This window comes from Teleopsis dalmanni, chromosome 1 (assembly GCF_002237135.1).
Source record: "Teleopsis dalmanni isolate 2A chromosome 1, ASM223713v2, whole genome shotgun sequence".
In the NCBI taxonomy this organism is placed as follows: Eukaryota; Metazoa; Arthropoda; class Insecta; order Diptera; family Diopsidae; genus Teleopsis; species Teleopsis dalmanni.
In genome coordinates, this window is record NC_051846.1 from 197,523,667 (window position 1) to 197,534,548 (window position 10,882).

At 27.1% G+C, this 10,882-nt stretch overlaps 1 protein-coding gene across 1 annotated transcript; it reads left to right on the forward strand.

Annotated features, from left to right (window-relative positions):
- Positions 1-3,808: 3,808 nt before the first annotated feature.
- Positions 3,809-6,022, forward strand: LOC119673459. The gene is made up of 4 exons (XM_038084740.1): positions 3,809-4,211; positions 4,282-4,398; positions 5,576-5,725; positions 5,841-6,022. The coding sequence occupies exons 1-4, from the start codon at positions 4,011-4,013 to the stop codon at positions 5,943-5,945; spliced, it is 573 nt and encodes a 190-aa protein (XP_037940668.1). The 5' UTR covers positions 3,809-4,010; the 3' UTR covers positions 5,946-6,022.
- Positions 6,023-10,882: the final 4,860 nt, after the last annotated feature.

The following is a 10,882-nucleotide window of genomic DNA, read 5'->3' on the forward strand; positions in this document are numbered from 1 at the left end:
AAACAACAAGAACTTATATTTGTATTATATCAATTTTTTATTGTTCATTTAAGAAAAGCTGTGGAAGTTCACTTCTATAAATTTTATTTCCGACAAAAAAACTTGTGGAATTAATTTTTTTAAAAATGCCTCAAGAGCACTGAATTTACTTATTTGTTTGTTTAATCATAAAACTGGCATCCTTCTCGTTAAACACATTTCGCCTCTACACTTTATTTTCTTTATACGCTTTTACTGTGATTATTTTTAAGACTAAATATTAAATAAAATAAAAAACTACAAAAAAAAAATTAAGAAAAATATGGCAACTTTGTGCATTTCTACATACAAATTTTTGCTACGCTTGCAGCACACGGAACAGATTGAAATTTGTTGCTTTGCATGCGGCAAGTTGCATACACTTTCACAGCGAACATATCCCTGACTTCCTGCCTGTCTGCACTACTATCTGCTTCATTATTATTTTTTATAATGATCATTTTAAGGCGATTTCCACAAATTTCCGTTTCCGCACATTTTCGTTCCTGACGGTCTTAAAAGTGTTGCCACTGCTAACAACATTGCCTGGGCTGAAGCTGGAGCAAAGGCTGTGACAGATTGAGGCTGAGACTGAGTTTGGGGCTGGTGTTTGGGCTGGGTCTGGGACTGGGACTGGAGCTGGGACTGGTGCATAAGACGACATTTTAGTTGCAGTTAGTCACAGCATAAATAAGCGCTCTTTTTCTTCATGGTTAAGCACAATTTGGTTAAGACGCTCAAGGAAAAATTTCATGCTTTTTGCTGCATGCAAAATTTTCAGCGGAAATACAAAAAGGAAATTTCATATTTTCATTAAAATTGTCGCTAAAAAGAAATGCGTTGCATTTGTGTTCAATGTCACATTTGCGCGTAACTTGACTGTAATAAAAAAGTTGAAAAAAACTAAGAAATTATATATTATTATTATTTACAAACAAAACAAAAAAACATTTGAAAAGAAATGAAAATTAAATGCAATCCAATGCTTTGTAAGTTGGCTGGAAGGCAGCTTTTTCTTGGATTAATTCATATAAAAATTTTTTAAATTGTTACAATGGTCTGAACTTTCTAAGGAATGTGATGTTATATATCTCTGGCCGAAAAAATGATCTGAAGTATTTTTTTAGAGAAACTTTCATATTCATATACAAAATTTTAATTGCCTTCTATCAAGCCAAGTCATTAGTACCAAAATAAATGCCACTGTAGATACCTATCCATCTAAGATAGATATTTAACCCATATAGATGTTTTATAAATAATATTTCCTATATTTCCTATTCAAAAAATACTTACTATATCTTTTAACAATTTCAATGAAATAATGATTCAATTTCAATAAAATTTATATAAATTATAAAAATTATTTCTAAAAACTTATAAACAAAAAGTCGAATTTGTTTGTGTTTTCTTGATGCATGTAGTATTGCTTTGGATCGAAAACCCGCTAACTCCAAAATCGAAAAAAGACTGCAATCATTTATCATTTGATGTCTGCGCAACATATTAGACATGTGGGAGCCTAGAATAATTTCAAATGAAGATTTATGGAGAATGACGCACCAAACAAACGTAAACAGCGGGATAAGAAGAAAGTTGGTTGGATTGAACATACACTGCGTAAGCCTTATGAAGATATCGCGCATGCTGCACTTACTTGGAACCCTCAGGGAACTAGGCACAGAGGCAGACCAACAATGACTTAGAGAAGGACAGTTCAGCAGGAGACGGACAAATCGCTTAACGAGTTGAGAGCAGTAGCACAAAATATAAACCAGTAGAAAAATTTTATAGACTCCATAAGTTCCTAATGGAATATGGAAATAATGATAGTGTTGTTTACCTCAAGCTGAAAAATTAAGCTTTTGAAGTGATCTAGGGTTTTATTTTTTTTGGAAAACTTTAAGGTTTGGTTCTTCCTCTAGATTGGTCGCACCGAAATATATGTGAATGTAGCTACTTTTCGTTCTAGATTTTAACCCATTAAACTTTTATGATAAATATTTTCTCTATTATTATTTTTATAATTAAAATAATAATTTATGTTATACATCATATAAACACATAAGTATGTATATATATATACTAGCAATATTCACCAGTATGAAAACTTATATATAATAATTACTAAATTTTTACTGTAAATCTGCCGTCTACATAAGTATCTTAGGTTTATTTTTCCCTTTTTATTGTTTAAATAAATTCCTACATTATTTGTGCTCTTACAAATTTCTTGAATTTCATTGTGAAAATGTTGTACTTGCAATTTCTATTATCATTGCGAATTTATTGTTATTTTTTTTTGTTTTTAAGCGTGGCACATACAAAAACATAAATTTTTGAATTAATTACTTTCGGCTTCCTTTCCTTATATAGTAACAAAAGCAAATTTATTCATTTGTACTTCACAGTTAAAATAAGAACATCCCATTTTTAATTAGTGCTTGAAACTATTATTCCTTCCAAGTTTGAATATGAATATTTTTTCAGATATTTTTTCGCCTCTGGTTAGACTTTGCAGTGCCAAATTAATTAAAAACAATTTTTAAACACTTATAGTTCAGCAAAATAATTGTTAAAAATTGTGATTAAATGAAAAAAGCGAGTTTAAAAAAATTATAAAATAAAACTAAGTAAAAAATAAATATAACCTGTAACTTTGTATACTTTGTATTTTTAGCTCTTTTAACTATTGTTTCCTATATATAGTAAAGTGCTGCATTAAGATTAATTAACAATATTACCAATCTATTACAATCACTTTATAAAAAACAAAGCAACTTAATGGAAATAATGTATAATTCTACACGATATCTGTTGTTTTTTTTATTAAATTTCATTAAATATTATAAGTTGTAATTTAATGTCAATTTTTCAGTTGAAAGTGACTAAAATATGTAATAGAAACTAGTATATTTCAGTTTTTTCGAAAAGTAATGAACTACAACAACAAAAATTCATTTTTATATTATTTTAATTTATTTAATTTTTGGCTGACCATACAGCTGTTTCAAGTATTGCCAAATTCACATCATCAGTGGTCTTGAAAATAGTTTCTGTATTTAATTATTCGTAAATAGTTTTTTGTGTCTGCAAATACTAGGCAACGAACACGTACCCTGTCAAATTTGAAGCTCAGAGTCAGCGCAATTTAAACAACTGATTTAACCAAAGCGTACTTGACTTTTATGTTCGCACATTTTTTTGGAGTTTTGTTACTTTGCTATTAATGTTTTATTAACAAATTTACTTGCTGTGTTTATATTAGAACGAAATCGTAAATTATTATAGAATAATTGAATTATTTTTATTTGTTAGATTTCATTAAATATTATTAAATCTATTTTTTAACACATCTCCATGTGTCCACTTTTCAATAAAATATTGCTTCCAATATATTTGATCCTCTTAGATACGCTCATGATTTTTGCTATAAATGTAATACTTAAAGCAAAATAATGGTCATAATAATGGTAGTTATTACTGAATTTGTTTCAAAATCTAACACTTTATATTTAATTATAATTTATAAATTATTACAGTTCATTCTCAATAAAATAATATAAAACAAATTTTGAATGTATTTCAAATCTGTATCAAAAAAAAAAAAATCTTTATTATAATATAGAAAATCATAGCTTTATGCATTACTTTATTTATTTATCAAATAAACACATAGCTAACACATAAACAATATAGAACTATTGTCTGTCCAATAAACTCTTTAATGCATGTTATATATAATTAATTAATAATATTTTATGTTTATTTATACAAGCAATCACGCCAATGGAACTCAAATTTTAAGCTGATTATGTTTTTGTGGTAATGTCAATGTAAACATAATGGCATATTTAAGCAGCTTTCTCTTGTAGCATTTAAACACAGCTTAAAATAAATCTATCAGATACATGCCAATTTGCAGGCAACGTTTTCGATTATTTTAATTTAGTTTTACTTTTCCAATTACAGACAAAACGCTGCTAATAATCATGGTGGTAAAAGTCCTCATATTTTTCTTGTTGGTTGCCATAACTGTAAGTTCCTCGCATTATATCCAAAATGAAAATAGTGAACTGATGGATGGATCTGAAATAAATGAAGCCAGTTTAATACCAAAAGTACGCACGAAACGTGGCATTTTTTGGGATTTCTTTCAAAAAGTCATCACCACTAAAAATTTGGTTGTTGATGTAAGTCTAGTTTACAATTAAATATAAATATTATTTTTTATATTAAAAATTAAATATTTTAAATTTCTAGCAATTTATTGACACAAAAAACAGTTTAAATGAAGTCTATAATATGTTCAATAGCGCATTTAGTGATCCTGCTCCGATGAAACCTACATTGCGTCCACCACCAACTACTGAAAGTTCCGTAAGTATAATTATTTCTACTTTTTATTAATATATGAATTGTTTTTTTTTTTTATAAAAAAAATTGCAAATATTATTATACTAAAATCGTGCTAAGACTTACTGCCTTTTTATCTCTTTTGAATTCGAACAAAATTTTCGAACAATTTAAAATCATTATATATAATTAGTATATTTGAAACTTCGAACCTACTCATATAGGACTGTAGATAAATAATCTTAAATATTTCGAAGCTTACTCTTTTTTTGAATTTGAATAAAATTTTGGAATAGCTTAAAACCATTGTGTATAATAAGTATATTGGAAACTTCTTATGTAGGTATGTAGACAAAATACCTTTCGAATAGCATATTCGAAACTTCGCATGTAACTTCTCATGTAAGTCTGAAGAGAAAATACTTTGAAAATTTCAAAACTTATTCTTTTTATTGAATTCAAATAAAATTTTCGAAAAGTTTTAAACAATAATATGTAATAGATATATTTTAATCTTCGAATCTTCTTATATAGGTCGATAACAAAATACTTTGAATATTTCGAAACTTATTTTATTTCTTAAATTGAAATAAAATATAAATAATAAATTTTAGAATAGTTTAAAACAAAAATATGTAATAGATATATTTGAATATTCTTATATATAATAGGTTGATAACAAAATACTTTGAATATTTCGAAACTTTTTTTTTTGAATTGTAATAAAATATTTAAATAATTTAAAATAATTGTATATAAGTAAATTCGAAACTTCTCATATAAGTCTAACCACAAAATGTTTATAAAATTTCGAAGCTTATACTTTTTATTGAATTCGAATGAAATTTTCTAATAGTTTTAAACAATAATATGTAATAAGTATATTTGAATCTTCTCGAATCTGAGAACCTACAGATTGGATTTAAGTGCCATGATCACTTTATTTTTCTTACGATCTTAATGTAACCTGATCAGGTAGAAATTTTACTTGATCCCTTAATCGTTTTTAAAATTAGCTTATTAAAGTATATACAAATAACATATATACTTATATTCTACATCATACAAAGTAGTCCGATCAAAAATATATTATTATATGTATAATTTCCTCTTGCTCACTAAAACTTTTTAAAACTAAAACATTATTTTAATTATTATCAATTAATATTATTATGAATTACTTTTATAATTATCTACTAAGAAATCCGAATCTGATGAAGAGAACACCACAGAAATGTCAACAACTACGGAAAGGTACACCATTTCTCGTTATGAGTTTGGAAGAATCCTAGGACGAAATTTCCGTGGCTTACAGCGCTTAATGAAAATCGAACTCGATGATGCTTTTAATGTGAGTATAGTATAATTTTGAATACAATCATATTTTCATTAATATATAAATATGCAAAAATTGTTAATATTATTTTATAATAAAAAAAAAATATTAAAATTATTATATTTTATAGCAAACGCAATATAACATTGCAGAATACAAAGCAGAAGCGAAGAAACAATTCGCGAATAGTTTACCCGTTGAAGCGAAGAACAAAATTATTAACCTCAAAGGATGAGTCCCTTTCCGAATATTATAATTAAATTAATTTGTTTTGTTAATTTTATATTACTTTAAAGTTAACAACTGCCAATGTGGAATGCTGTGATAAGCTTTGATTTAAGTTTGATTAATAAATTTAAGTGATTTCATTTAAAAGTACGTATCTAAAATAATTTTATTTATATGTGAAATTATAATTCGTGAAGTAATTATTTGGCTATAGGAATTATATTATTATTTAATAAATAATATTTCAAAAATAAGAATTGCTAAAAATGAAATTGTTTTATTTTTATTTTTACGAATAGATATTAAAATTTTTCTGCGAAGGTTTTGGCTGCAAGCTTTCAAATTTGTATTAAAAAACTAAGTTATTACATTTATAACTAAAATATATAAATATAATAGTAAAAAATACTGCATAGGTTATTTATTTTAAAATAATCGTATATATAGTTACTTGAGCATATAAATTAGTGCTATAATGTATCATTTAAATTTTTTTTATGTGTTCAATATTATTAAAATTTCATGTGGCCTATCTAAGGTTTATAATAAACTATGTATTTCATATCTTCCTAGCTAATTTTTAAACCAATTTCTAATGCTGCTAGAATTAATAAATTAAATAGCTTGTGAAATTGATTTTAATACAATAACTGATCGCTATAACGTCTACATGTAGAAGATTTGCGATGATCTGTTAAGTAATTATGATTCTTTTTTTATATCAAGAACATGTTCTAAAGCTTAAAGCATAAGGTCGTAAGAGATAGTCATACGCATATTCAGAATCTTACCTTAAAGTTAATTCGAAAATATTTAATTGTAAATAAACTACATAGAACTATATGTAAAATGGCCCAAAATTATTAAAAGGGTTTGAACCTAAAATATCTTTTTCTGTTTACTCCATTGAGAATGGTATATCAATCAGTCCTACCACTTCATTTATTGAGGAAGCTTTCGAGACGCGATTAATAAAAGTAATTGCAACAACTGTTTAATTATATTAACACAATGTATAAATATATCCATACATTTCAATATATCGTAAATAATTCGTCAGCCAATTCTCAATATTGATGCTTCTATTTTCTTAAATAGCTTGAGAAGTGCACTTCTATTCCAAGAAACGATTGTTATATCATCAGCAAATGGATGAACTATTAAGTTCATATCTTTATAAGTTGGTGAACTTTTCGAGATGTTGTCTTATGCACGTTGATGACATTTGTACTGCGGTCTTATTTAGCATAGTTATAGTTATTCTTAATAACTTCGGAACGTTATTTTATATAGAGTGTCATATGTGGAATAGTCATGGCTCAAAATGCTTAGTATGTTTATTCGAATCATATCACGATGATTATTTTCCCACAATGGTGACGATACACATGAAACTTCATTACTGTGATTTTATTTCTTTCATTTTTTATATTTTTTTTAGATTAAAGACAACAACAATTCCATATTTGACATGGTCATGTATCTCTATATAGCATGACCTCTGAAGACAGCGCAAGCTTGTAACTTTTCCAGAATGAATTTGTTGAAGAGAATCTTAAAATAACTATCTTTTACTTTAATTTAATTTATTTAGTAAATAACTGCAAACTTGTTTAATTTTCTCAGAGATAAAGTATATTTGTAGCTTTTCGAGAATGATTTTGTTAAATATAAACCTCAAATAATTCTAACTAAAGTGTAAACATATTTAATTTGTTTAGTAAATAATTGCAAAATTGTCTTAATAGAATATATCTAAACATATTGTACTTCAGATTTCTTGATACCGAATAGTTTTTAATGTAATTTATTTATTATGTGTGTTCTGTCCAAATAACATTTCATGTTTAAACTTTTGCTGCTGTGCGTCTGGGTACGTGTTAAAAATGTTCCGCTGACAATAATGCATCAAATTAAAAAGTTTTCTTTTAATTTTATTGATAAACTTTATTGTCAAAATTGTGTAAAACTCAGCAAACTCAACAAACTCAGTACGATATAAGCCAAATTTAAAATAAGAAATGAACTTTTAAAAAAACATTGCAGAAACTTTGACAAAACAAATCAAAACAGCAGGCACAAATGAAAAGTTTTGCCTTTTTAAAAACCACTAAAAGTGTCATAATTCGATACCTCGGAGACGTCTCAAGTCGTATCCGACTGACTACGGTCTCCTGAAGCGTGTTTCACTTAACTCACAGAAGTAGTGAGCTGAAGTTGTGCCGTAAAGTTCGTCGCAGAAACCAAACTTTCGAAGAAATTCAAAACCCAAACTGCAACTGGTGCACTTTTGGCGGTTTGGTGCCTCAAAGAATGCCAAGTTCAGTGCGGTTGCAATTTGGCGCTTGGCGTCAAAATACGAGTACAGCAAAACTTTCCTCTTGTATACAATTACACAAAGTATGAAGAAATGAAATTATAAGTGTATTGACACTCTGTAAATCCTTTTGTATCTTGGCATTGTTGCTTACAGATACATGAATCGTATCTGAATTGCACTGAATGGTAGCGAACGAGTCCATTGTGGCATTAAAAGCTACGTTAACATGACAACAATGAGGACGGTTTTAAGTTTTCGAGCAGCCAGCATTTCCTGCAAGCGTAAGATGCTTGTAAGAGATGTTTTTGCACATAGCCCAATTGCAGTCCTGAAATTGATACAAATGCTGTGCTATTATTGTGAAATGCAACAATTGTGTGTTTCCTTTTTAAAAACCATTCAGAAGAAGAATTGCTTATCATTGTCACAACTTAACACATAATCTTATTATTCAACTTTCTATAGGATTTTAACAGATTTATGATATATCATCATATGTATAAGTATCCTCAGTGTATAATTTAAAATCCCTTTATGTGTGTGTTTAAAGCTTAGTGAAAATAGTAAAAATTTAATATTTTGTTTAGGTCGTAGTAAGTTAAAAATATATTGTTCCCCACATATGCCTATAGTATATATATGAACAAATAAACTGTATGAGTCTCTGAATTATGTTAAAATATTTGAATAAATAAAAGGTAGCTTTTGGGCGTATGTTGATTGTTGCACTCGTGATAAGTAAATAGAACATATATATTAAGCTATAGATATTCACCTAATAAACAGTATGCAACTCTAAATGACGAAAACCTATAAAATTGAGTTAAATAGTTTTAACATCAATGTAGATAAAAGTTGAATAATATCAGATAGTACAGTAATGGCGAATCTATAGCTCGCAAGTCGAATATAGCATGCATAAAAATTTCTGTTGCACATTTATATAGTATATTTAGCCATATATTAAATGTGCTCCGCAACGTAAAGCCCTTTTCTTGTGATTTTCAAACAATTTATTTATACTAAGATTCAACGACGACCATTTACTTTACAAAACGCATACAACTGTATATGATGGAAACACACACATTAAATTTAATTGGTTTAAAATTGATATCTTTCGAATGAATGGACTATATGATGTCTAATGAAAAACTGTATCATACAGTTCAGTGATAGCAAACTTATAGAGATATCTTCTTAACATACATATAAGGATAATGTGCAATTGAAGTGCCTTCAGAAAATTGTTGCGTTAATACCAATTGAAGTTTTATGATTGGATATAACTTCCACCTTATAGACCATCGAAGTCTCATTAAACTATTGTTGTTCTTTGGGTCACAGCACTTGTCTGAATAATGCAACTCAACATTGAATGAAAGCATAAAGGCTTGCTTACCCTTATGTTTCATCGCTAGCCATCACAACACTTTCTTATGGACCCAACTCAATATCTGAGGCAACTGAATATCATAGTACCAGTTTTCGCTGCAAGTATGGTGTCACTAGTAAAAACTTATTAGCAATTAACATTTATATTATAACTCACTGAAATTCACTAAACTCAAATATAAATATGTTGATAAATTATATGGCATTGTGATTTTTGAAATTATAAGTAATAATGATGATGCATCGCGTTATCAATTTGGTGTATATATAATCAGTAATAAAGATGTCTGACAAATTTTGGGAAGCAATATTTATAATATAGCAATTTTTGCATATGTCAGTGTTTTTTTTAAAAAATGATATTTATTGAATTTATATAAATACATAAATTTAGTTAACAATAATTTCAATTATAATAAAAATTAATTAAGAAGAAAAATTTATTATATAAAAAATTTAAAAAATATATTTTCGGGCGCTATTTATAATAACAAAAAATACAAAGCATAAAAGCAAGAAATAAGCTTTGTGCAGTGCTCAACAGCTGCTCATAACAGATATAAAATAGTGTAGACAACAACCGATCTGTTAAGCAAACCTACCGATGCTGCTTTGTAATAAAAATTTATTTTTATATTCAAAAGAAGTATCTTCGGAAAATAAAATTTTTAATTTTGTTTAATTCGCAAAGTAAATTGTTAAGACATTATTAAAAGAAAATTTTCATTTTTATTGTAGGAAAGTAAAATTCATAAGGAATACTAAACTTTAGCAGAAGTATTGCTAAGTATTCTGTATGAGCTGCTCTGATTTGTTGGGAAGTAATCATGCCCTTAAGACCACTTAACATAGTAACTCAATCTGATAAATTATGTCAAAAATTTAGGATATGTGAAATTGGATTATAAAGTTAAGAAATGGTGATGTGTGTCTTAGAACTAATTTCGCAGTCGTAATTTAAGTCTTAAAACTAACTTAAGTATTAATTAAGTCACCAAAGTTGTCGATTACTTGACACATTAAGTCATTATTGAGATTAAAATTACTAATGTGAAATCGGATATTAATCTATTATTCTTAAAAGTTTAACACCTAATCTAATTAAATTATAATAATAATAGTTAACTAATTTAAATAGATATAATAAATCTAATTAAATTCAGTTATTTGTATACAAAAAATAGTGTGAAATTTAGTTTATATTATGTATGCCTAATTTATGTACTTCA

Coding starts and splice junctions, on each gene's coding strand:
- LOC119673459 (XM_038084740.1), top strand. CDS start 4,011: ATGGTGGTAAAAGTCCTCATATTTTTCTTGTTGGTTGCCATAACTGTA. Junction 4,212..4,281: donor CTAAAAATTTGGTTGTTGAT/GTAAGTCTAGTT, acceptor TTAAATTTCTAG/CAATTTATTGACACAAAAAA. Junction 4,399..5,575: donor CACCAACTACTGAAAGTTCC/GTAAGTATAATT, acceptor TTATCTACTAAG/AAATCCGAATCTGATGAAGA.